The sequence below is a fragment of the Manduca sexta genome, chromosome 13 (assembly GCF_014839805.1).
Source record: "Manduca sexta isolate Smith_Timp_Sample1 chromosome 13, JHU_Msex_v1.0, whole genome shotgun sequence".
In the NCBI taxonomy this organism is placed as follows: Eukaryota; Metazoa; Arthropoda; class Insecta; order Lepidoptera; family Sphingidae; genus Manduca; species Manduca sexta.
This window is the reverse complement of record NC_051127.1, coordinates 1,916,498-1,944,428: the sequence shown is the minus strand read 5'-3', so window position 1 is coordinate 1,944,428 and position 27,931 is coordinate 1,916,498. Positions and strand designations below refer to the sequence as shown.

Here is a 27,931-nt window from a genome sequence, read left to right as displayed (position 1 = left end):
TAAAAGGGAAGCCGGTAGGAATTGAATTATATTGACGCTTCGCCACTGCTATCAGTTTCAGAAGCTCCAGAGCCAGACTTTGATTTTGTGAACAATTGCTTCATCTGTGCCAAAGCGATTCAGGATCCAAGTAATTCGCGTAAAAGCCGACAACCGCGGGTTTGTGTTGTACGTAATGAGAGTACAAAAAAAAGTATTATGAACCTTATAAACACACGTTCTGATGACGTTGCAATGGACTTTGCTTAACATTGAATTTCTTAACATTTTCGCTTATAACTTTTTTATTTATAGTTCTACGACAAAAAGTTACTGAACCAAAGTTGTAGAGAATTTAATTTGCAACAAAAATGTTTATAATTTATTTTGTCAGATAAATAGTTTAAGAGATACATACTAAAAACCATTTCAACCCCTATTTTCAAGATGGCGGCCGTGGGACAAGGGTGGCGACCCCACAAACTTGGTTTTAGCTTTACACAGACGCCCCCTACACTTCAAAAAAATAAAATTGCGTCCTCTAAAAAACGCAACCCCAAATGTAACTTTTCAATGGACTAAGAGAGAATAATAGAAATGTCGCGCGTGACATATCTTCTCTTCTACCAGCCTGACCGCGCAGCCGAATACTTCCGGAAACGCCCGATGTCATCGACTAGGATAGTGGCGCGTAACAATATGCCTACTGGGCCCTTATTCTGTATGAAAGTGTAAACGCGTAACGCGGCCGTGTCATGTTATCTTCGAGGAATGTGCGGGAAATGTATTCTATAAGCCAAATTTCTATAGTCCCAAACATGATGCGTTGTGTTACGTGCTTGTTACGCACTGTTAAAATAACGTGTGGGATAGAGAATAAGGCCCGTGTAAAATAAAACAACCAATTAATATGTCAGCTATTATATTAGAACGGTCCAATAAATGCATAATATTCCGCCTCGTGTACTCGGCGGGTCAGCGTGTCCGTTCACTGCTCCGCGCTTGTCTTGGGCACGTAGGAGAGCACCAGCGTGGACCGCGGAGGGACCAACACGTCGTCCGCCGCCATGGCGTGGTTGGATGTGAAACTGGAATTAATAATACATTATATTATATTGTAAGGGTTTTACTACATTACTAGCCTTTGCTTGCAGTTCTACGCGCGTGAAAATTGACAGTATATTTTAAGTTAGACCTCTAGGAATATATCTGTGAAAATTGCATTCAACTTTATGCAATAAATGGCACGATATATATACAAACATATAGACAGACAAAAATATAAAAACGATTGTTTTGGCTTTTGTGGGTCTAATATAAATATCCCATATAAGTTTTTCTTCAATATTCATATAAATTACATGTTGACCGCTACTTCAGTAATGTCCTTTCCACAATAAAAACAAACAGCGCTTTTTCGGGATAAAATGTCTTCGAAATTGATATAGCGGTGTCTACGTTATAACGAAACGGGAATTATAGATGTACAAAATCAATTATAGACAATAATAATAGCCCTGTATTATATACTGATTAGGCCTTAGTCCACCACGCTGGCCTAGTGCGGGTTGATAGACTTCACACACCCTTGAAACCCCTATAGAGTACTTCTCGGGTATGCAGGTTTCCTCAAGATATTTGTAGTAGTATCTTTCATAGATGCACAAAAGTTAAAAGGAAATTTAGAATTAGGTGAAGTAGTTTCGTGGCTGATGGTTCTCTCTGGACACTCACTTGGTGTAGAGCCGCACGCGGTGCGACACGTGGTGCACGGTGAGGGAGTCGGGCAGCGACGGCACGGCGGAGAGGTTGCCGCGCAGCTCCTCCGCGCCGGGGTTGTACACCGCCACGTACCCCGTGTGACCCGCCTTCCACCTGCGACACACGTTACTTATATTTACACACAGACAGGTAGTGGTAGGTCTTTCATATGTGAGAGTCCGCCTTGGTAGGTACCAACGCAATGCCTATTTCTGCCGCCAGCAGTATGTAGCCATTGTTGTGTTCCGGTTTGAAGGACATTGTAGCCAGTGTAACTACTGGACATAAAACTTAACATCTCATGTCTCAGGATGGCGAGCGCAGTGGAATATGAAACAATATTTTGTAATTCAAGGAGTTGAATGGTGGTTCTACTGTTTATGGGCGGTCGTATCGCTTACCATCAGGCCAACAGCAAGCTCGTTTCGTCATTCAATTCGCAATAAAAAAAAATTAAAAAAGACACTCCGGCGCAACTGGTGCACCCACTTTTAGCTGTGTGTATTCCGTCCTATATTTATTTATTTATTTATTTTATAGCTTTATTGTACACCATATACAAAAAAAATACACTGTGCTTATAGTAAAACAAGAAAAGTGAAAGGAGGTACAATTGACGGTCTTATCGCTCGAGGCAATCTCTTACAGACAACCATTGGATGTGATAGGAGACGAGCCTATCTCCATATCGGGCACTAATTCAATTCAGTCGAGGATCGAACCCGACACCTCGGCACTGCAGTCGTTGATGATTACGAATCCGGTCCTCAATGAAGTACTGCTGTGGAGTATAGTACAGGCATAAGACTCCTGCGACGGTTGCGTTACATTTGCGCACCCGCAACCATCGATTTTAAGGAGAGTCGAATGTTTTCAGTCAGTAGGACAGTTTATACCGGAGAGTAAGAAAGAAATCTATAAACGGATTTGCCCTTGTTAGAAAACAAACCATCCAAGTAAAATACAACTCCCACTTCGTCTGCTTTATCTTAGCCAACATATTTTATATGTATTACTATTCTTTTGTAAACTAAATAACATGTACGTGTCACCCAATTTGAATAAGTTGTATACACATCTATCTGGATTCTGACTAGCCATTAGATCCACTGTAATGTAATTTAGATTATTATTGTCAGCAGTCTGTTTAGTGTATCTTCACTACATAGTATAAAACAAAGTCGCTTTCTCTGTCCCTATGTGCGCTTAAATCTTTAAAACTACGCAACGGATTTTGATGCGGTTTTTTTTAATAGATAGAGTGATTCAAGAAGAAGGTTTATATGTATAATAACATCTATTAAATAGTGGAGAAATACTGTCATTTTGTTATGTTATACCCGTGCGACGCCAGAGCGGGCCGCTATGTTTTTATATACAACGTTCACAGTTTTTCTGTAGTGTATTTAGTATCAGCATTGCACCCGCGCGAAGCCGGGGCGGGTCGCTAGTTATAAATAAATAAACAAACGCACCTGGCGCAGACGAGCAGCTGGTTGTGTGTGCGGTTGCGCGGCGGCGCGGCGGCCACGCTGTAGGCGCCGTGCTCCACCGTCACGTCCCAGCGCAGCGGCACCACGTGCGACAGCCACGAGCTCTGCACAGGACAAAGGAACACATATTAACACGGATCGTTTAAAAGATATATTTTATATCCGTGCGGATAGCGACCACCATAGGCAAAGTGTTAAAAGCCGTCATAGTGGCCTATATAAGTGTGTCGCATTCCGGGATCATAGTATATCCGGCTCCAACAGACCGGCATAATTGTGTCAATTAGACAGTCGACATTCTAAAGCCCAGTTACTATCAGGTGTACAGGGGCCACTTTCTCGTGCAAGTTTAAAATAAAATAAAATAAAATCTTGTAAAAAAATAACGCATCATTGCTAGCAATATTCGTATTAGCACGTGCGGAACGGCAAGCTTATTCGTGCACACTTTAACGTATATACATACATTTTTTTATATCATATGGTAGTAGAGGAATTTATTTGTTAAAGAGTAGGTACACTAACGTAAAACAACTTGCAGCAGTATGTTCAAATCATTTACAGGCTGTATTTAATTACAATTTATAAGTAAAGAACTTAATATTTCCTATAACAACACTCGAAGCACTTTAGCTTGCTTTATTTCGTTTTGTAATTTTTAAGCACCCTGTATACTTATACGTATACTTATACAGGGTGCTTAAAAACTCGGTGCCTTACGGTCTTGGTCTCGTTGCCGTGGTCGCTGAGCTGCTGCGGCTCCAGCACGGGCGCGGCGGGCAGCAGCAGCGAGAACGCCGCGAGCTCCTCGTCTGTCTCATTCGCGACCAGCTGGAAATGGTATGATGCGTTATTATTTACCCAATAAATATTGTGTTAACATAACGGTAATTAAGTAAGGGTATAATGCAGTGTCCTTCCGCTGTAGCATGTAGAAGCAACTCAGTAGACCAGCATGATCGTGTCGAATAGCATGAAATACCTATAACTTGCCATTAGATACTTTGTCTGGATGGCGCCGCGCTTACCATTAGGTGCAGAGCAGTCATTTTGTTGTGCTCGTTCAAAAAAAAATATTAAGGTAAGTGACATGTTCTATCGCCTTCATTTCTGAATAGGTACACAAATCAGCGCAGTAGGTTTAGCAGAGATAATTTTATTTGTATAATTTATTTTTTACTCTTTTAAAAAACGCTTACTTTTTATTAAATCAATTTATTTAAGCCGACCAGGAGATCAGATCACTCATACCAAACCCCCAAAATGTTCATCAAGATAATTTTACGCTATCTATGGTAGTAAGATAGAGGTACAAGCGGATTTGTCGATTTAACGTCCAACGCGCCGATTGGTTCCTTAGTGCAAGCGTTTCTACCTTCGACCAATTAAAACAGACTTGACCTAGCCCCCACTGATCATTAATACTCATGAGTTGCGTCAGTTACCTTAATCGCCGGCCAGGAAGGTAGACGCGCGTTGATGGTGGAGACGAGCTGGTCGAGGTGTGTGGAGACGTGCAGCGGCGCCGCGCTGGGCGGCCGCAGCGACGACATGTTGTGCAGCGACATGAACAGCTCCAGCTCCGGCTCCGACTCCTCCTTCACCGTGAACACAGCTGCGGGAGAACACAACATAATCATATACTTAATGTGTAGTGAAGTTAGATTAGCAAGAGAACTTTCAGGTATCGACTACTGCAAGCAATTTTTACCGCGTCAACATTCTCGTGAGGCTACTCTGTATCCCGGAAAAACTTTTTGCGGAGCCGCAGGCAAAGCTAATCTGAGATAACGCCCAGTAATAACCCAATCCTTTTTTTCAGAGAGAGAGAAAGAGAGAGAGATTTGATACTCACCATCAGGTTCGCTGATGGCCTTGACCTGCGCGGCGAAGTGTCCCAGCAGTTGTGTGAGACGCGGGTCGGGCGAGTGTCGCCAAAAGGCGCGGTGCGTGTGGTCGACCCCGGGGTCGCTCCCACGGCCGGAGTTCGGCACGGCCTCGGCGGACACGTTCACGATTAGATGGCGCGCTTTGAGTAACCTGCGGGAGACGGCGGTTTTAATAATTATAATATAATAACATTTATTTTGTTTTACTTATTTATTACAATTTTAGTGTACAAACGAGCCTTAAACTATAGACATTCTAATTATAAAGTACTATGTGGCACTCCGTTGCGCTCGTCATCCTGATACATACGATGTTAAGTGTGACGGTACAATTAGTATACACCACCATGTCGACAACCTCACTGGAACTACGAGATATATCTCGATAATTAGGAAATGCCCAATAATCACACTAGAAGGCACTACACAATTCTGAATTGCGGTAGCAGAATTTGCGCGACGCGCAGTATATAACATCTTCGAATTAAAACCGTTGAAGGGAGCTCGGCTAGTTATAAGCAACATCTGCTTGACTGGAAATTCTCCCCTTCCATAGAAAAACTTAACCATCTGTTCCTCTACAGCAGCGTCTATCTCCTCGCCACTATGGGACTCACAATGCTAGTAATGACGCGGTGCAATGTTCCTTTTGCCATAAATTTTTTGCCTTTTATTTTAAATTACTATAATTAGTTTTAATTACTGTGAATACTTATAATTTATGTGAGTTACCGTAATAAACGTATTTCCTTTCTTTTTTTTCTTTACATAAAGCTGCCCTCACCTGACTCCGGCGGCGCCGCTCGTGATCCACGCGCTGATGACCTTGTCCAGGTGGTCCGCCACGTCCTTGTTCAGGAAGTTGAGGTCCGGCCGCTGCTCGTCGTACTGGTGCAGGTACATCTCGCGCCGCTTCTCGCTGTACGACCACGCTGGCGTGTTGTTCGTCGATATCTGAAGGGCAAATGTGATTGTAGTTGGACAAGTGGCAATATGTGTCTAGAACCGATTCCTTGTCAATTGTAGTTTGCTCAAGAGCGGATCTCACACGCATTTTTTTATCCGTCGGGTTTTCAGAAAAAGTGTCACTTTGATATTAGATACTACTGCGAATGCAAGAAATATTGATTTATCACACACACACGCGCCCATTCACGCCTTTTACCCCCGAAGGGGAGGCAGAGGTCCAACATGTGCACTCACATTTGCGCTGTGTGTAATTCATCCAGGGAAGTGACAGGTGGTGAGCCTATCGCCATATTCCAGACTCCGCTCAGATACTGAGTAGCAAAACCCAATATCACTCCCTGGACCGGGTATCGAACCCGAGACCTCAGCACTGCAGTCGTACTGTACAACTACGCCACCGAGGCACTCATCAACCTGTGCACCCAAATATCCAAATCCATTCTTACAAACAGCCAAATTTAAACTATAATATCTAAGACATAAGCAATACATACCCAGTTGTTGGGCGCTATGGGTGCGCCGACGTCGTCGAAGCCCTTGCTGGGCGCCCACACGAAGTAGTCGGTGTAGGGCGCGGTGCGGTTCTCGCTCAGCTGGAACCACGTGTGGTTCAGGGACACGAAGCTCGGGAGCAGATCCACCACCACCCTGGAGAAACATTGTGTTATATAGAGATAATGTATTATGACAGCATGGAGACATTTCATGAGGGGTGACATTTATAAATTATGAACATTGTTGTTTATTTTAAGGATGGAAATCGGTTTTAGGAGTCAGGAATTTGTGCCCGTTATGGCGAACGCCCCGTATTTCATCATGAAACTTAAATATATCGTAAAAACTATTAATTTTGATACATACTTTTATGTTCATATTCCAGCGTGGTTAAAAAATATATATCCTCAGAATTATGACGACAACCCTAACACATTATTAAAATTTATTTTTACTAGGTGTTACTCGCGGCTTCGCCCGCGTATAGAGCCTTTCCCGCTACAAAGTCCCTTAAACAGTACACGACGCCAGCGACATCTATTTAAAAAAATAAACATGATTTCCCATGGTAGCAAATTATCCAGAATGCTGCCTTTACTTTGACAGCGTCTTAGCTGACATCGCACTTCTGAGCGAAGTTGAGCTACAACTACTAATACGAGCCATATACTATAAAGTACTCACTTGATGCCTACGTTCCTGGCCTTCTCGAACATGTTTTTAAAAGGCTTCAGTATGTCCGGCTGGTCCAGCACCTCGTACACAGGCGTCTCCATGAACACACCCTGGACACTGTACTCCTCCAGCCTGGGCAGCATCGCCTCCACATCATCAGGACTCGCCGGCCCCAGCTCGACTAGAGGACCTTGCTCGTACCTGAGAATAGATGGGGAATATACGCCTATGTCATATAAAGTTGGCTAGAGAGTATGGATTGTGCTTTTTATAATTTTGATGCCTTTTATCTCCAAAGGGGTAGGCAGAGGCGCATCTGTTGCACCCAGTTACCGCTGTGTGTTCTGTTCTACGATGTGATAGATGGCGAGCCTTTCGCCACATCGGGGACAAATTCCAGATACCGGGCTGATAATAAGAACAAAAACCAAATATCACTGCGCGACCAGGGAAGCGAACCCAAGACCCCAGCACAGCAGTCGTACCGTAAACTACGTCACTCAGACAACTTTGATGACCTATTTTATTTACGTTTTATCATTGAAATCATTCGTTAGTCTACACTATCCCCACTTTACTTACCAGGTGCATTGATTTAATTTTACCTTGCCCATAACAAACACACACCAAAAATATAATTATATAAATTGTGTAGACAGTAGAAGTAATAAAACACGACAAAAATATAATTATATTTATCAATACTATGAATTGTGGAGAATGTTGAACTCTTACCATTTTTTGGGCTCTGGTGGCGTGCACTTAGGGGCCTGCACGATGATGACGATCGCTCCGGCCAACATGCACAGCCACGACGCCCAGAACAACACGAAGAGTGACCAACGCAGGTTCACCCAGAACGGGTCATCCGCATACTTCATCAGCTCCTCCTTGGTCAGGCCGGAGAAATCCTGAACGAGCATAATAACCTATTGTTACTTATCACGATTACAAAGTTCTTTTATACATTTTACACGCATTGAATTATATATGATCATCTTCATCAGCCGTAGAACGGTCACTGCTGAGCACAGGGCTCCCTCAAAGATTTCCTCATCGTCCTATTGGAAGCGACACGCATCCAGCGACCTCCTTCGACTATTAATAGATCATCTTATCTTATCTGAATTATATATCACAATATAGTTCTATGTCAGTTTCACTAAAAAAATCCAATCATCCCATAAAACAAATGCAAAGAGGAACCATGAATAACTGTCATTTCTTATTTTGACCATCATGAAAATTTTAAATCTAATTTTTCCATCATGAGTAACATTAACATGGGATCTTTTTTATAATGAAGTAGAGAGATATGTTATAATTATAATACATAAGGTTATTGTGTTACATTTTCTAATTATGAATAAAGGCATTAAGATTTCTTGTATGTGAGACTGAATACATTTAGCTGACAAACTTGAGCATACTACTGCCTGGTGGGGCAATTCTTTGCACGTCAGTGTAGCTATGTTACGGCCACACGATGCGGTCTTGTGCTCAAGTTGTTTGTCAGCTAACATAGGTATCAGCGCAAGATCCAAATTTGCATAGTTCGACCTAGAACATCTAGGCTTGCAGAATGCTCTTCGCAGCCAAAGAAAAAGCGGTAGAAACTACTAAAAACTCACGTGTAACAGACGTATTGACAGAAGATAACTATTATAATAAATAAAATTCTAAAACCACAGAAAGGTACCGACATATTCTATTTCAATTAAAATTACCTTTGTACTGGTTGCAATATCAGCCTGCAGAATTATTGAAAATATATGTTTTGTGAATGAATTATTATTATTCGCTCATAATCTGTATAATTTAATTTTCCTTAAATTAGCTAGAAACAGGAAACCACACGGAAATCCCATTCCTATATTTATTATATTAACTGACATTCGAACTGTAATTTGACATCGTGTTTCTTGTATTTATGGGTAGCTGTAGGCATTGTTTACGTGAACAAACTTTTTGTAAATTATTAAGGGCTAATTTTTCAATCATCAGATAAAATCTATCCAAGAAATAAATTATAACCAGACTAAATAGAAAAATGAGACAAAATAACTTTATACATGCAATTGTCATTTTTGATTTCTTTGTGTACTCTATCATAGGAAAAAATATATATGATTGAAAGTCAGCGCTAAAGCGAGTAAATTATACTACTTAATGTTTTTTGTTTCATAAATTATTGCCACACAAACCATCAATACAATATTTATTAATCACGTGCATCTCCTCAAAAACGGAGCAACATATTTTAAAATCTACCAGAGTCAGTACCATATTGTAAACCTTACCAGGAACAACGATCAAAGCCCCGCGATGGTCTTTGGTGCATATTACCTACGTACATTGACGTATATTCTATAGACACGAACGTCCATATAAACTATTTGTTCAAAATCTAAATTAAAATAGCAACCAAAACATCACTGTTATTGCCTATTAAATTACTTGAAGAACAAATTATTTTACTTATTTGACTAATATTGTTTATTCTAATCCAAGTTTACACTTAGACAAGAGTTCTTACATCATGAGCGCCAATCCATACACAGCCACAAGCTGTAAATATTGACCATTCTAAAGTCAGTTTGAATGGGTATCAGTTCAATTTAGTTGAACACAGTGAATGTTTGGAACGCCATATCTAGTACGTAGTACATATTATATCAATGCATACATATATGTGCTTCTTAGGCCCGAGATATGTTGCGCGGGAAAATTGTCCTTATACCTTAGTCGACTACACTGACGTAGTGCGGGTTAGTAGACTTCACATCGAAATTCTTAAGAATTCTCAGATATGAGATTCCTCGCGATCTGTCTTCTACTTGGAAAACCCAAGTAGAAGACAGTTTTTTTATTATGCATCAGCCTCCGTCCACTCTACACCAGCCCAAGTTTGACTGGGAGGGAATACCCATGGCATTAAGTCCGCCTGTATACAATGTGTAAGGCGAATTCTTAGGTATATAATATTCCTCACGATGTTTTCCAAATAGAAGATAGGTTTTTATTATGCACCGCCTCCCTCCACTCTACACCATTCCAAAGTTGACAGGGAGAGAATGCCCATGGCATGTATTCGCCTGTATACCATGTGTACAAAGTGTAAAAAACATCAAATTCTACCTTCTTATTGGCATCAAGCTCGATCTTCGCATCTCCATTCCTATGGTCGCCCACGACGTACTTAGCGTCCGCCATGTCCACCCTGGTCACGATCTTGGCCTCGTCCTCCTTCTGGAGCAGCTTCTCCTCGGCCCCGTCGGCGGATATCTTCTCCTTCGACTTGGCGAGGCTGGATTTTGACGTCCGGAATTCTGTACAAAACATTTATGGGTGAAATTTCTGGAATCTAAAATTGTTCCTGGTAAATGATAAGGTTTGCCCCCTATTTCATGGAACCTAATATCTGCCATGATGTACTACTTTAGCCTACATATTACAAGGGATAACCATGATGGTCTATGATGTAATTTTTTGGGTTTGGGATATAGAATTGTTGGTAGGTTCTTTTATTGTGTCTATTGTTTAATATAACAAGAAGGTGACTAAGGGTTTATGTAAAGACGACGCGTGGATATGAATGACAATATTTATTAAGTATAATACCAATGAACATAAAAAAAACGTATAAAAATGTAATTTATGAGATGTTTTAAAAGAAATAAAAGACGCTTGCATTCTAAAGATGAGGTTAAGATACAGACGATTGAACCTTAATAACTTAATAACTTTCAACCTTAATAACTTATCAATGTTAATAATAAAGACACAAAAACCAATGCAATTGAAAAGACAATATGCCATTCAGAAAATACAATGGCCGAAGAAAGTCGGTACTAAAATGTGCAAGAATTTCAAACGCGTGGAAGGATCATGTCTCGTGAGTCGTGACTCGTGACCGGTTCCCGTAGGAATGACATAATGAGGTATAATAAACAAGTTGTATGTCTGGATTCACTGCCGGGAAACCAGTATTCTTATTAGTAGAAAAAAAAACTTAATTTGACATTAATGAAACTGGCCGACAGCATTTTTACATTATTCTTGTTTTAAGGTACCAAATCAAAAATAAATATTGTAGATATTTAATGCGAAAACATACAGTGTTTAGTGCAGTTGATGGATCGTCATTAATTATTAAGACAAGGGTTCGAGTACCAGACTCGTAAGTTTTAAGAACAACCATATGTATTCGGCATGTGAAATATGTTTCATACCGGAATGTGTTACGTCATTCAAAAAAAAAACAATATCTTTTTACTTCGTCTCGTCTCGTCAACCTTCATTTATTTGCCAAATGGTATATAACAATTCACAATATAATTTTTTTCACACGAAAATAAAACACCTCCAACAATGGACACTAGGGATCACCTACCAGTTCAAATAACCTATATCTCACGCAACTCAATCCCTTCCACAATTGCAATTGGTCTCGTTGACCGATAAATGAATTCCTCGTCAAATACTCAACACAATACGTTTTAAATTAAGGAAATTTACAATCAAGCGCTCAGTCGCCGTGGTAGCACGCCTCCGTGTCTCAGAAATAGATCTAGCGCTCCTAGAATAACTGTTCGTTCCTGTTGCGTCTCTTTCTGGCGTATCTCTATTCCCGTGAGATTGCTAACGACATTCCAGAGCGATAAGATACTTATGACGATTTTTTATAAAATTCTAAGATGGATGTTTAGAATAAACGATAAAGAAAACATCTTAGATTCTTTTAAAACAGATGATTTATTCTATTAAAAAACTTTAAAAAACAATGTAATTAGATTAAAATGTTTTTGCACGGAGCGTCAATGGCTAGACGCTATAATATTTAAATAAGATATGGGATTTTTTGGATTTCTAATAAAAAACAAATGCAAGTTGCTATTTCAACAAATTCCATAGCTAGCCTGACTCGGTCAAGTCGACAAATTGACCTCTTCTACAAAAACTCTACATGAATCTAGCAGATAAGTACTTAATTCAAAAACCGTTGTATTGCAACTGCACAAATACAAACAAATTGAAATAGAATTGCACGCAAATCGTTCTCTTGTAACTTTCTAATAAAAACACATGCGTCTCATTTATACTGACACGTGTTAATATCAAAATAATTGCATGTTTCGCATCAGATGTTTATTATAACTTATCCAGTAATAATAGACCTCAGATAATTTCTGCATACTTCCTACTGACACAATCTAGATTTATACGAGAAATAATTAAATAGAGGAGAAAGGCACGTATTCAATCGAGCATTTTATTGCGTTTTTAATGTCCATTGAAGGGGAATAATGTTGTCCAATTATGGTGACTGAACCGTTCTTTGTATTTCGTTCCTAAAGAAAAGGGTTGGGTGTAACGGCTGGTTAGTCTTTCCTTTTTGAAAATTTTAAGACGATTTATAACTAATTGTACTTCGGCTGGTCATTGTCTCCTCTTTGAAAATTTTGAGACGTATACTAATTGTACTTAAAGAATTTGAAAACTATTATTTTTTACATTTATTATTTATAAATTTAACCATTATCAATAATGTATAAAAATACAGAGCTATTTAAATAGGAATAACGGTAAATAAAAAATTGGTAGTCGGAAATTAAATATTAATAAAATTAACCACGTGGTTTTCGCCAAAATAATCTAATCATTTCTTACGCTCAAGGATATCAACGCCCACATCTAAACATATTGTTTTGACCTATTTACAACACTATTAGAATTCTATTACGCCGAAGACAACACTTAAATATTTTTAACATTAATTAAAATTCTTTCGAAAAATCACATGCTCACTAAATTGTTTCACTGGCCAAAATAAAAGTAAATTAAAAAAGAAATTGCTCACCCTATATCACGTTTTTCCCGAATGGCAAACGAAACGCGACTAAACAGCCAACGCTGTGTTACGCTCTTATGATCCGGTGATGCGTTAAAAAAATCTCGTCGGGAGAGACGGGAATGTCAAATTCTCATTTCGACGAAATCAGCAGGGGACACGTATGCTTTTTGTTGAAACCAGTTTGAAATTGCAGTGGCGTACAATAGGGATGGGACGATATTCGCATTATTACTTTAATATTCATACAGCACGATATTTACTCTTATCTATATTGATGTGTATAGCTGAAGAGTTTGTTTGTTTGTTTAAACGCGCTAATCTCCGGAACTATTGGTTTGAATTGACAAATTCTTTTAGTATTGGATAATGGATAGCCCATTTATCGATGCAGGCTAAATATAACATCTCGCTACGATCAATTGGAGCAGAGCATAAATGAAAAATGTTGCAAAAATGGGAAAAAAAACCTTTTCAGAGATTCCGTTGCGTAAACGTTTAAAGATACACAACATGTATCACGGAATTGTTCCTTTTAGAAAATACTTAAAAAAATATTATAAAACAGTGTCCCGCCGCACCTATCTGTCTGAACGCGATAAACTCAAAATCTAGTTAACGGATTTTATATAATGTGAATGGACATGGATGTAAATGGACATAGTTTAAGCCCTTGGTAAGGACATAGGCTACTTTTTATCCTGGGAAAATTTATAACAGGACTTTTACCCCGGATAACTCACATGCGGGCGAAACAATATTTTTATAAATAATTCCAGAGTTACTAACACAAATGAAATTATCGGTTGAGCTAATATAGATATATAACAATATAATGAACAGTAACATAGCTATTAATATTATTTTATATACAATAGAAAACAAAACTTATTTTGCGTTAAATATAATTTCCTAAATTTTTTAAATTTCATTTGGTCAAAAATACAAAACCATGAAAGAACAAATCATTCACAAACATTCGGACCACACTATTGATTTTCTCCGTTCTGAGAACCAGCCATATTCAATTCCCATTATTTTTTTCGCACACCCGAAGTTTCTGTGCAAAATGAAATACAACAAGATTGTTGCATCAGTCAACGAGACCACAAGGCAGGAATGGTTAAACTGTCCAATCAAGCTAATCAGAGACTGGGCTGTTGGAAAAATATTAGCATGGAAACAATTATTTCCATTCGAAATTCTAAATTTATTAAGCTATCAACGAAAGTCGTAAGAAAAATGAAAAGTTACGTGTATTATAATTCAATAAAACTTAGGTAATTTTACTAAACATTTTATAAAGCATTTCGAGCTTTCGTATATTGATAAAAAGGTTCTTTTTACTTTACTTCAATGTAACTTAAACTTTTATTTATTAGAAAAACTAATCCGACTTGTTTATCGTCTGCAAGATTTGTTGAATTGAACTCTACATTACATCTTTAAAAACTGATTATCACTTAAAAATATAAGATTTCAAAGTTCACTGCACCAGTCTAACTGTCCTTAAATACAGAAAAAAAAAGAAAAAATACACGTCAAAGTGAAAACCTCTTCCTTTTATTGGAATCGGTTAAGACCAATTTGAGAATAAATTTTTAAGATCCAAATTACTCCGCCTATGCTTGACTGTAACTTAATTGTTAAAATCCAAAACAATTGTTATAGCTATAAAACAACACTTACAATCCGCCCGCACAAGTTTCTTTCGTCACTATAATTATTCTATTAAAGAACAATAGTCAATTTGAATTGATCGCCAGATCGATGCCAGTACGTTACGCGCTGAAGGAAGCGTTCAATGTGCCCAGTTAATTCAATTTAACTTCAAGAAATAAAGCGAGTGTTAATGGAACCGTCATGAAGATGCCGTGATCATGTAAATACTTTTTTTTCTTTACTACGTCAGTGGCTAGTTGTGCGGTAAGAGGCCGCGGTGATGTCACGGGTTCGATATCTGAGTTGGATAGAGATATTGGTTTTTTCTGCTCAGTACATAGCAGCTATAGTTTCGACCTATTGCACAGAATACACATGTGGAAGAGTGAATGCGTTAGTTACACTCCTGCCTACCCCTTTGGGAGGTAAAATGGTTGAGTGTGTTGTATGTATAAGCCAACAGAAAAGAATGATTGATTATAAGGATAATAGCTGTATGAAAAAGAAAAAAATACAAACAAATGTAACAGTTTGCCAACACAGGGAACTAAATACAACTCCTTGTTGCAATACCAGCCTGACTGATACAATAGGGATGAAAACAGGTAACTAGGTATAACTTATAAAGATTTTGTAACATTGTAAAAATCATATATTTCTAACACTTGGACTGGGTCCTCCAGTGGGTATTGATGTCAGGCAGGCGGCTAGTCGTAAAATCTAACACATTCTGCATAAGTCCTATAAAAGTTTATCACTATAACGTCATTGGGGTGGAATATTATAAGCAAAAAAAGAACATAGATTTTTCTCACAACTGAACATCTAGATCTTTCCGGAACACAGGTTGTACAATGAACTTTTAAAGTAGTCTCCATGTTAATCCGGGATGAACCTAATCTCATCTAAATCTGTTCAGCAGTTTGTGTTTTCTTCTTAGGAACATTCAAATAATTCACTTCTAACCCCAAGCAAGAACGGAGACAAGATTTTGATTTTTTTTAATATTTTTTTTAACATGAATTCCATGAGGACGATCAAACGCCGTGAGAAAAGCTATTATATATTTGAGAATAATTTATGTAGAGAATAGGGAACTTTTTATGATAAAAAAAAACTGAAATAGTTGCAAATGGATTTAATAATGTAATTATAATTACTAAAATCAATTACATATTTACATTCAGAATAAAACTAGGTTTTTCACAATTTATTTATTGAAGTATCTATTAATTCCCATCTCGGTAAAAAAAAATATTTTGCCGATTATTTAACATATTTCAATATTATTGAATCTTATAATTTGGGTGTAGAAACTAATTAAGTTGACCTTCACTCTCGTGGACCTGTACATTGTGAGTTCATCATGCTATTTCCTTATTGATTTGCAAACAGTATAGCAAAAATTCAATAACAATATCTATTTGTGTTAGTCTTATACTGCTACACTTGGGACTGCCATCACCTAAACTGCCGAGGCCCGATAAACACGGCAAAAATCCCGAACATTTGGGCAAAATATGGGTTTTCCCGGGCACCTCTGAAAAAATACTTTTCGCAACACGCGGAGGCACAAGTGATCGTCAACTTATTTGCCGTGCCTTCTTGAATGCGAGTTATTGTGATTGAAATTTGAACTAAGATTTATTATAATTTATCGCTTATTTATAATAAAAAATCGATTCCCCCTGACAACAGAAGTGTCCGGGTTACACTGGGACACTTTTTAAAAACGGGGATGGCCCCCGGATATCCTTCAAACTTGGACAAATCCGGGGAATTCCGGACGGATGGCAGCCCTAGCTATATTCAACCTGAGGCCAGATGAGTATTTGAAAGTGGCACACCTGACTTAAAAAATTTTGCTAATACTAAAATTATTTATTCAAGTTTTCTCAAGCTCGACTGTAAGAATAAAATCATTTAAATAATTATAAATACTTTTTATTACAAATAATAAGTCCCAAACAAAGTTATTAAATTAATGTTTTTTTTTTTGAGACTAAAGTATGTTCAATGAGTTTATATTGTGGCCAGAGCCACCATAACTAGGTCTCAGTGACCCATATAAAAAAATTTAGTACAGCTAGTCTAATGGCAAGTATAACATGCTTAGAAACTGATTTGTTTTTTATACTTTTATTAATAATCATGAACATCTGTTTATTACTTTTAGGAAATAACAAAGACTGAGAGTTAAAACCATACAGCCTCATTTGGCAGTTTACAGTTAGTGACATTAAAATCATTTTAGTCTTAAGTATCTAAACATAATTTTTAACATAATTATCTAAATAAATAATGATTCATGAGTCTTGTTGTAAACTATCTAAGAACTGCTGGAAAAGTCTATTTCTATCCCTCTGTATATTGTTTGATTCCTGTACTATATTAATCAGCCTATCTAATTTTTCTTCAACTATTCTCTGTCTATTCCTCATCTCTAATGTGGCCTTCCTAAAATCCATATATCGTCTTCGATTTAACTTCCTTCTCGATTCTTCACTCTGGCCGTTAGAGCTTTCACCATTTTCTGGACATTCTGGTTCTAATTTAGTAGCCTCCGATATGGACAATAAAGTTTTGGTCACAGATTCAGTGGCGCCATCTTGTATCCGTTGCTGTATTTCGGGTTTATATTCACCATTTACGTTATAGATTTGTTCGAAAATTTCGAAATAAGGCCACTTGACCACAACAAGTTCATTTCTGTTGCGCTTTTTTAGTAATCTGACGTAAGTTTGTTTTAGATTTCGAAACTTTTTATCGCAACTGTCCGGGCCTTTGCCGACGCCGTTCGCTATGTCAATCCAAACGTTCTTTTTCTTTACTTTAGGACTTCTAAATTTGTCCACATTCTGTAAATATAGGTCAAGAAGTGTTTTTATACTATTGTGCTCCCAGTGATCATCAGGTTCCTCTGCGGTGTCGGTATCCATTACTTCGGACTGATTTAATTGCATGTAAACTTCTTCTGTCTCCAAATATTCTACTTCTGGAGCTGGAAAATGTTTTATTATAAGTATTACACTCCATTCAACTGAAGAAATATTTGATAAAGCATCAAATTTAAAAAACACTATTCGTAAATATACGAACATTTATCAACTTTGGCAGTTATCATTATAATAGTTAATAGACAACATTATTTTAATGATAATAGTGATGACACTTCAGTTAACACTGAATTTTTTTTGCCTTATTTAAAGTAATTGTATAATTGAAAAGTATTTACCGGACATTTGGAGTATTCTAATATCTTCTTTGTTTGGAGAATCCTTGTAACTATGTCAATAAACTTTCAACCCACTGAGATAAAACTGATAAAGAAAACAAACGTGCTTCTTGCATCATTCAGCGGACGTGAACAAAATGGCGCTGAGTTTCCGTCTGCAAAAGCGCTTTATAACCCAACCAAATAAAGATGGTCGAACCGTTTTCGTGAATGAACTTTTAAAATCCATAAATCACACGTGGTTTATTCTTGGATAAATGCTATTGATGAAATTCAGAATTTCAATGAAAATTATAATTCATAGGGCGAATTTAGGTTTACGTCATTCATGATGAACCAACGTAACGACATTTAAGGAAAACCTTTTCAATTTGATCGGATAATGTTAGCTCGATTTCGCAGATTTTGACATCTGTCAAGGCTATGTGCCTTTCACTGATAGCATTGACGTGATAAATGATAAAGCAAGGACTTTATGTAAATGTTATAATCTTTGCTCGATTTAATTACATTTAAATCGAGGTCAATAATTACACTTATATAGGTATTGGTTAAAAGATCTTTGCGAGAATCTTAATAAGAAAATAGCTTATTATAGGTGTTTAAAGGCTGTAAATGGCATAAGGATAAATACGATGAGTGAATAGTAGGTACTGTAAAATGCAAAATTACCTGACTCAGCATCCGGGATGGGCTTGTAAGTTGCGACGTGCTCGTCGTCTTTCACCTGCCCTCCATCTATGGAGAGGCGGTTTTTCCGCGGCTCCGACATGATGAATTAGGGACTCGCTAAACCGGTTTCACAACGCGAGAAAGTTCCCCTTTCCCTTCAATGTACAGTTTCAATTAAATCAATTATCTTTCACCACGAATACACTATCGACCATCTGCTAGTGAACGATTGACTGGAAGGAATGATATAACACATATCATTCAGAACGAATGATATCACCACGCCCTTGCTTTTTAGAAATCATTCTCCTTCCATCGTTTTTTATTGCAATTTGCAACCATATCGCGCACTCCCGAGATATTTTTTTAATTCACTGTAAGGTTGCTTAGGGTTTTAAAAATAATGTAATCTATGTACAATAATTTAAAAAGGGATATAAATTTTTTTCGAACAAGAAATTCCAGAACGGATTTCGTCAGAATTTTGACAATGAAATGTCATTTGTGAATAATTGTCAAATGTCAATCCTTATCACAGTTTTTTAGAAATAATCCAAATTTATTCTTTTTTTTAATTTATTTTGTACCGTATTATTTAAACGAATAAATTATTATGTTCCACTTAATTCTTAAGTATAACCACAAAGATTGAAGTAGTAAAATTCATTAGCATAGTGTTCAGACTCATTATATAAGTTCGTTTTGTTTTGATTATTATAATGTGTACAATTCCACCTGCTCCACCTCCGCCTCCGCCACCAAAAATAACATCAAATATAAATGCAAATATCGAGACTCAGAAACCAAACGATGCACCAACGATAACCTTTGATCCAGACAGTTGTGTTTGGGCTTCTGAACACCTAGAATTAAGGGAAGCTTGTATCAAAAACAGTATCGGTATCCACAAGGCGCCATTTAAGTTCAAATACAAATATATTCAGTCGATAATACAAGTAGGCCCAACTTGTGGTCTTGTAGCCATGTCAATGCTAGTCAATGGACAAATTCCTCCTTCTGAGATGTTGAATATTTCCAAACAAGAAGGCTACACTTGCAACGGGGAAATGTTTAGTTGCAAAAACATGGTAAAATTGGCAGAAAAAGTCTTTAACTTAGTGAATGTAGGTGATGTTAGTTATACATTGGAATATGGAGGTTTATTTAGCTCAAGAATAATTGAAAAACTACTTAATGGTGCTATTTTATTAGTTCCGTATCCTTTTCAATGCAAAATGTATATTATTTTGATGCTCACTGTAATAATAAAGTTTTTTATTTCACAATTTTTATAACCATCTGACTGTCCCTAAACTATATCTTTACAAAACATTATATTTATCCATTAACTACCAATTCCTGATGAAAAATTTTACACATTTGCCACCTTTATGTCCAGAGTGTACAGTTCTTTAAAAAATAATCAATAATAAATTTTTTTTTTATTAATATTTCCATATTTATACAATTGCATGAATTACTTTTTCTTATATGAAAAGTCATTTATATTGTAATAATTGCCCTTTACTATAAGACAGCTATGATGCAGACTGCAATCATTCACCGTGCCTACGCAATGGACATACAGCACACTGGGCTCTCATATGTGGAGTTATCATTGTTGATGACCTAGGAGACACTTATGAGTCAGACCCAAAAAATGTTTACGTTCTCTGTAAACACGGAAAGTCAAAATACCTTACTGTATGGAACTTAGCTGATCTTGAAAAAAGTAATAAGAATTTGATGGAGTTTTCACCAAAAAAGGGGACTGATGGCTTGACATATATCCTGCCTGTAGGTGGTATAGGTGGGGACGACGGTCTTCGGAACCAATTCCTGATATTTGAAGGGTTGTGATAGGTACTCTAGTATTTTCTTTAGAGGTAATTTTTAATAAGGTGTGTTGAATCATTTGTAATTAAAAAAAATGATTGTTACTACGCCACATCATATTAGTTAATGGCAATATCGAATTTCTTACCATTGAAATGTCCTTTCTTTCAATAGTATATCAGACATAATAACACAAAATCAGAATTTGATGGTTGAAAAAAGAATTCTAGTTAAAATTTAAAAAAAAAAATTCTATTTGCCTTTCAGCCATCAATATGTACATGTCATGGAAATGAAGTTAACAAAGTATTATAGATAATCTATTGACCGATTTCAATAAACAACCCCAATCTTAATCTTCAGTCCATACCTAGCATTATTAACCCAACAAAAATATAAATAAAAATAGTTAGTTAATTATACTATTTTCTTGTTTCTTTTGGATTGTTTTATATTTTATTTTGTAATAAGTGAAAGAAAGTGTTTCTTTTTTAATAAAAAATGTATTATTACATAAGAATCAGTTCTATAGGTATTTATCAAACAACTGAGTATATGTATGAACATATACTCAATTGTTTTTGCAATGTATATTGTTTCTTGACTTGCTTATTGTAATACCGTTTTTCTAATGTATTTTATATTGCCCCATAACCACAGGATAAGTTTGACTCAATTGTACAAAAATTAATGAGCACAATATTACATTGACAATGGAACATCCTTGTTAGTATTCTGTAGACATCATTACATAATTTATTTTTGTCAATTTTAAGTATTATCGTTAATTGTGTTACAGAGTGTGAAATCAAGTAAGCTCCAATTTTTTTCTAAAATTCTTATTATTTGGATGGAATAATTATACTGTTTTAATGTCTTTGGGATGGAATGTTTTATAAACAGCCATGCTTGACTTGTTGTTGACAATGTTTGTATAAAATATTTTTTTATTAAATAAAACAACTATTAATTGTTTAATGCAAAATTTTATTTGTACAATAAATACAAATCATACTTGCAAATTATATGTTAAAATAATAAATCTCATCACATTACTTAAAAATACAGCAATGAAACTTTACCGACGTACAGTCATATACTGATAAAATATAATCGACGAGATACTCAAATTATTGCACAGTCTCATTTGCATTGTTACGAGAATGACATACAATGAAACATAACACTCGTTTTGTACTAGTTTTTATTCAACTTATAGTATTTAACGTTGAGCCCGCCAGGGGGCGTCTTGTGATGATTGTGAGTTAATTGGATACAATTTCAAAACATCGCGTCAAATAAAATATGCCGCCAATACAAGCGGTAATGAGATCAAAATAAGGGAGCGTAATTGCTTTGCTACTTGGGAAAGTTGGCACGCTTACATTTCTTCCTTAACAATGTTTAGCACAGACTGAAAAGTTAGGTGCTAGCAGTAAAGAAGCACAAGCGATGCTCAAATATAAATCGATAGGGGATTTACAATTACATTTCCCAAACTCCTAGCTGGATAGCGACATTCATGAATAACGTTTAAAAATAATTTAACAGTCACAAATTCATGGCCATGTTTGATTGTGACAGAATAGCGACAAAAATCGATAAATTTTAATCATACGTAATACATTTAGAGTCAGCGCCGACAGATGGCGTAACAGAGAAGATTCGAATAAGAATTAAGCCTCAACTTTTATTCTTCCTTACAATGCAATCAATTTAGGTTATTGGTAATACAATCGAATCAAACTGCTCAAAGAATCCAGGTATTTTACGTTGTTGGTATAGAAGTCTTCCCGTCACTCCGCCCATCCCTGACCTAATAAGTCTATATACGTAGCGGAATTAAAGCGTAAAGCGGAAACCCGGAATCCATTCTAGACATTGCAAATTTCATTCAGCGTTATAATCCATTTATATATTCACATTAGATTGCTTATTTTGTCATACATTCTGCTTAATAGGCGTTACTTTTGTTGACAAGTTAAATTACTCATAAATACATGCCAATCTGTAAAAAAAATATCAGTCCATCGCAAAATTTATCGATATTGCATTAGCCGTTTAAAAATTTTGTAATTTATCTCAAATTGCATTTGAAAAACAAAATACCTTATATAAATAGATATAATATGAAATACAATAAATGTGAGATTATATAGTCGGATTCATAAACATAAATATTATAAATGCCCCTAACTTTTGTGTCCAGTTGAAACAAATGACAATTTCTAAGCATCATTCTTTAATGATGTCTACTCTTTAGTAATACAGTTGTCTTTATATTTCGCGTATTTTTAGCACGTAAATTAACACTCTACATCGGAGCCATTGCAGTAAATTATGTCTGTCCACGTATACAAAACTGAACAACCAACTATGACTGACAATTGTCCTACCCTCGGTAGAACAATCTAGAAATTATTTGGAGAAGGGGCATTTGTTAATATTTATATTTACATTCAAATTAGAGTACACTATCGAATGTAAGATGGCTAATAATAAACTGTATAATATGGTATATTACAATTACAAGCCCTTGCCGTGATTATCGATACATCAATCGACTATCGCCAAAATCGTTTTAATAAAAACCTCATCGCTTTTGAGTATAATAATGCCAAGCAAACGAAAAACAATTTAAAGCTCCAGAATCAAATTAGAATGCGTGGACATATTAGGAACAAATAATGACTCGATATTCTCGACAAACTGTTAAAGTTACGTCCCTAAATTACACATCGTCACTACCCCAAAACTATCGATATATGGAATTATAAAGCAATGCGCCCACTGAATTTTAGCTACACAAAAAACACCTCTATTTCTAGTCGATAGTTGCATCATGATCAACGGCAAAGTCCTTTATGTTATACAAAATCGTGAACAGGCCTAACGCCGTCTTACACTATCAGCACGTTACATTTATAACATGTTACACGAAGCTTAACATCGCCCATAATACCCAACACTATTGTCGCGTTATTTGTGATACAAAATACGATTATAGTATACTGATAGAACCTTTTAAATCATTATACTGGGAATACAGTTCCGTTATCGACTTTCGATACTCTGGTAATTGTAAATAGGATAACTGTTTATTAGTTATAACCAGGCTTCTTGTCAATTCTTTTTTGAGGGCATGCTAATTCTGGACAATTGTAAGTTCATAATTTTTGTACCACCCTCCCTTCCAGTAGTTTTCATTGATTTTTATTTCAATATTTTAGAAAGTTCCTTTAGGGGCACTTTGTGCCCTTGCCTGGGTACCACAAAGTCCCGGTTATATCCCAAAAACACCAATATATTTATTGCGCCATCATCCTTTGACAAAATAGGAAGGTTTTTACTTCATATTCATTTTCATTCAGGAAACGTAAAAATTTATTAGGAGACTTTTTTACTACGATAAATATGCTAAACTCTAAGGAATGGTAATTTCTAAGATCACCAGCTAATATTCTCAGTTGAATTTTAAATTCCATACAACACTATACACACATCGTGGAAGGTTAATTTATTGTCATTAAAAATATTTTTATCGATAAATTGAAAAAGGTATAATCACTGGATCTAGTTTATTTCATGTAATATTCAATATACCCAATGTACTTTCCCTTCAAAGTTAAGATTGAAAATACTTAATTCCCTGTGAATTTGGCGGTAAATGTTTCCTTTGAAGTTTTTAAGTTAAAGTATCGAAAGTCGATAAGCAAGACGATAATCAAAGTCAAACCACACGTTCATATTTATACATTTCTTCCTCTATAGAACTTGCACACTTTTCTCAATATTTGACAAAATTTCATGGTAACATAAAGTAGTAATTTCATTTATTGCAATTTATTCAAAATGTTAGTTATTTAAATCAGCTGACTGTTCGATATTTATATGCAAGTTCTATCGATAAATTCGGTGTCTTTCTTTCGACGTAACTGACAATATTTGGTTTCCTACGTCTACTCACAGATGGCATTACCCACACAGCCACACACTGAATGCATTAAACCATGCTATAACACTATTACACATAGTAAATGTAAAATTTGAGAATACTTTAAACCTACGATATCAGACAGTCGTTGGCTTTTGGATGATAACCTAACACCTTCTACATCAAACTACCTGCAATAAATAAAGCTAGCCGAAATAGGTGTTTCCAAATTGGCTCGGAATTAATTTCGAATTTCTTCATATCCCTATAAATCCTAGGGGAACTACGACGGAATAAAATCGAAGACTAACATGTGAATAAATGGAAAAATAAGGAAGATACTGGGCCGTAATCACTACGATATTTATTATTAAAAAATCTATTTATATTATCAACGTACAAAATTAAAAACGCACTAATTTAGCTGCACGTATACCAAAACTGAATGCGTTCACGCGTCTAGATACGTACCGTTAAAAAAACTGCTTTCATTAATCACAGATATTACAAAGAAATAAAATAAAATCTCGCTCGCTCCTCCACACGAACCTAAAGTTGATATGTGCCGCCGAAACTAACCGATACAGCCGGTTTCACTCGCCGCGCTTCATACACTATACCTACATACATATTGGAAATGTCACGAACCGTTACTCCACGATATACATTGAGTACATGGATACCTACACATACATTAATATATTAAACACTAATAATGAATGACTATAATGAATAGTTAACGTTATTATTGAGCCTTCATTATGTAACTTGAATGTTTATGTAAACACGCGGCCATATAGCATGCATATATACGGCCTGGTACTATAACTATCGGAATACACGGGTTTTAATCGATTACACAATGTACTTGAGTACAAAATAACCATATTTTATCGATATCGATAAATCCATCGACCAATAAAAGTTCTCGAGAGACAATGATACGATAAATCCGCGCATCACTATCATCAAGAGGTTAATTTAAAATAAAATTTCAAACTTTAACAGAACGTTCCAATATTTTTCATAATTCGCATCGCACATTGACCAACGTATCGACATCGATAAAAATCTTTCACGTAAACTTAAACAAATCCAATCCTATCCAAGGTACACAACAAAAGCTTTAACCGCCTACGAATCTATAATGATGGCAGCTCGACAGCAAAATAAATATCGAATGTATAATTAAAAAAAAAAAAAAAACATTACATCTATTAATAGCAAATCTTGTTTTTTAAACGCTAAATATCAACATGCCGTCAAAGGAATAAACACAGACTACATTTAGAGCCTCGTTTCGAGCCGAAAGATCGATAGCCGATGAGGTTTCCCGTCCCACAGTGACGTATCGAATAAAACGTATAGCCGCAGTTGTAGCCAGGGATGCCGGCACACCCAGTACATAGCCGACTCTAGAGTCGTTGAAGTGTAGCTTGACGAACTGCGCGGCGTCAAGCCTCGTGGACGTGGCTTGACGCGCGCGGACTGACATGATCCTGAGCGTGTCGCGCGGCGCCTAGCTCTCGGGCGGCGCCAGCGGGGCCCCGAGCGTGGCCACCGGGAACGTCTTCACGTGCGTCTGCCACTGCGTCGACACTTGGAAGAACTTCACGCCGTTCCACTCGGTGCCGTCGATGTATACTGGAATTGGAAAATTATTTACATACGTTGACATAAAAAAAAATGTTGCTCTTATGTTACGAACTGTTTGCTAAATACGCAATATTTAGGAAGAATAAACAATATAAACTTTATAATCAATATAATAACCTAATTCAAAAAACTTAACTCAATCTTGTGATTTAATAATCGATTTCAATCTATACAATGAACTTGTATTGTTTAAAAATATATTACACTTCGTTACATGGTGTTGTCGGTTACACACTATCAAATAAAAAACTAAACATATGGGCCACTATACCTTTGAGCGGCTGGTTGTGCGAACTCTTGGCGGAACAGATGAGTCTGGCGGCGCTGCCGTCGACGGTCTGCGTGCGTCCCACTTCCTGCTCCACCCTTCTCCTTTTTCTTGCCCAGTCGCATTACTGTACATTGAATAACGGTCTTTATTATAAGATTTACAGCGACAATACTATACAAATCGATATGTTAACAGAATACCGATTGTGGTCGAAGTGAACAGTTGACCCAAAGCACTCGAACTATGTGCAAAGATAATGTAAAATTATCCTATATCATCTTTACGAGTAATTAAAATTAAAGCTGTTTAAGACCTATCAAAGAAAGCGTTAAGTGGCCGCCATAGAATTAAAGGCCTTTAATTTTTTTAGTTTTAATCGATTATATTCGATTATCGATATCATATCAAACATTTTTATTATTGATGTGACTAACTTTTCTGCTTCTTTTCCTTGGTGAGATAGGTTATGCAGAGATGTGTTCTGTCGCGTTACGTGGAAGCGCGGAACGACGCTCATTCACCATATAACCTTGGTATCAGTACCCTCTGTTTGACGACCTGGGACCTGGCGGAACGAATATTAAACAATATAATATGCGAATATTTGTGATAGAATTAGGTGCATGATTTCGAGTAACAGTTTTTGAGTCGAATGTGTGATCCGTGTTGGCGCTAGCTGTCTCGGCAAAGCATATCGAGCAAGTCTAGGTCTCAGGGAAGCTGACGTGCCTGTGTCTATTGGTATTAATAATTATCTAAGAAAGAACGTTGAAAAAAAATGTGTTCAATTTTTACGCATTGTTAGTGACTTCTACAATATAATATATGCCTTAGTTATAGGATGTTTGAATCCGCCCGGATAGGATTAGACAGGGACCATCGTAAACAAGGTATAAATTCGACATAGTGTCCCGTGTAAATATGTCGCGGTCCAGGACCATTTTATATAAATCGAATAAGTCGGCATAAATGCACAGTCAGTATGTGGACCTTACACCAGTTATCATCAGATGAAATGAGTTCCCATTCGCCAGCCCGTATTAAAATAAAATGATATATATGTAAGTGACCGACCAGCCAGTAGTCGAGCTGCAGCTCGAGCGGCTCGGTGCGCTGCGCGCGGCGGCAGCGGCGCCGGTCGGGCGGCGCGTGCGCGTGGTGCGGCGGCGCCGGCGTGCCGGGCGGCGAGGGAGCGCGGGGGCGAGCCGCCCTCCTCCAGCTCCAGCGACGACACGCCGCCCTCGCTGCACCCACGCGCACCTCCTGCACCATACCAATCATATTATATACCCTAACTTAACGTGTATAAGGCTGAATAATTACACAATACTCGCAAGTGTACTGTAGTTACTGAACCTGCGCTTCGACGGCCTAAAAATATCTTAATCCAAGATTAGGGAAGTACTTGATGGCGTAAAAAGCAGTAAATACAATATATTGGATTTAGAAACGGGATCAGACTTCACAATTATTTATAATTGCCTCGATAAATTGCTTGACTACCTTGAGACAACTTTCTACGTCCAGTTATCAAAATAAATAAAATGCTAAGT

General features: G+C 36.9%; 3 protein-coding genes across 5 annotated transcripts; 1 reads left to right on the top strand and 2 right to left on the bottom strand.

The window, feature by feature from the left end:
- Positions 1 to 884: 884 nt before the first annotated feature.
- LOC115453181 lies at positions 885 to 18,940 on the bottom strand. 2 transcript variants are annotated; one of them, XM_037438368.1, is made up of 12 exons: positions 18,682 to 18,940; positions 10,400 to 10,590; positions 7,997 to 8,172; positions 7,271 to 7,462; positions 6,586 to 6,739; positions 5,907 to 6,076; positions 5,089 to 5,273; positions 4,679 to 4,848; positions 3,954 to 4,064; positions 3,216 to 3,337; positions 1,714 to 1,854; positions 885 to 1,067 (listed from the first exon to the last, which is right to left on the bottom strand). In XM_037438368.1, exons 1-12 carry the CDS (start codon positions 18,779 to 18,781, stop codon positions 968 to 970), a joined length of 1,812 nt encoding a protein of 603 aa, XP_037294265.1. In that variant the 5' UTR covers positions 18,782 to 18,940; the 3' UTR covers positions 885 to 967. The 2 variants fall into 2 exon arrangements, with proteins under 2 accessions (XP_037294265.1, XP_037294266.1); XM_037438369.1 differs by lacking the exon at positions 18,682 to 18,940 and adding an exon at positions 13,122 to 13,233.
- Positions 15,974 to 18,646, bottom strand: LOC115453220. Of its 2 annotated transcripts, none has more exons than XM_030181904.2 (2): positions 18,010 to 18,646; positions 15,974 to 17,775 (listed from the first exon to the last, which is right to left on the bottom strand). In XM_030181904.2, exons 1-2 carry the CDS (start codon positions 18,014 to 18,016, stop codon positions 17,081 to 17,083), a joined length of 702 nt encoding a protein of 233 aa, XP_030037764.2. In that variant the 5' UTR covers positions 18,017 to 18,646; the 3' UTR covers positions 15,974 to 17,080. The 2 variants fall into 2 exon arrangements, with proteins under 2 accessions (XP_030037764.2, XP_037294268.1); XM_037438371.1 differs by lacking the exon at positions 18,010 to 18,646 and adding an exon at positions 17,874 to 18,003.
- An 89-nt stretch (positions 18,941 to 19,029) lies between the features above and the next one.
- Positions 19,030 to 21,784, top strand: LOC115453210 (UPF0692 protein CG33108). The gene is made up of 2 exons (XM_030181892.2): positions 19,030 to 19,897; positions 20,220 to 21,784. Exons 1-2 carry the CDS (start codon positions 19,401 to 19,403, stop codon positions 20,539 to 20,541), a joined length of 819 nt encoding a protein of 272 aa, XP_030037752.2. The 5' UTR covers positions 19,030 to 19,400; the 3' UTR covers positions 20,542 to 21,784.
- Positions 21,785 to 27,931: the final 6,147 nt, after the last annotated feature.

Bases quoted from the DNA above. Each gene is read 5' to 3' on its own strand.
- LOC115453210 (XM_030181892.2), top strand. From the start codon at position 19,401: ATGTGTACAATTCCACCTGCTCCACCTCCGCCTCCGCCACCAAAAATA. The intron at 19,898-20,219 runs GTATCCTTTTCA...ACTATAAGACAG, and splicing joins GGTGCTATTTTATTAGTTCC to CTATGATGCAGACTGCAATC.
- LOC115453181 (XM_037438368.1), bottom strand. From the start codon at position 18,781: ATGTCGGAGCCGCGGAAAAACCGCCTCTCCATAGATGGAGGGCAGGTG. The intron at 6,077-6,585 runs GTATGTATTGCT...TTTGCCCTTCAG, and splicing joins CCATAGCGCCCAACAACTGG to ATATCGACGAACAACACGCC. The intron at 5,274-5,906 runs GTGAGGGCAGCT...CGTCTCCCGCAG, and splicing joins AGCGGCGCCGCCGGAGTCAG to GTTACTCAAAGCGCGCCATC.
- LOC115453220 (XM_037438371.1), bottom strand. From the start codon at position 17,898: ATGATAACTGCCAAAGTTGATAAAT. The intron at 17,776-17,873 runs GTTCGTATATTT...AACATTTTCCAG, and splicing joins AACTGCCAAAGTTGATAAAT to CTCCAGAAGTAGAATATTTG.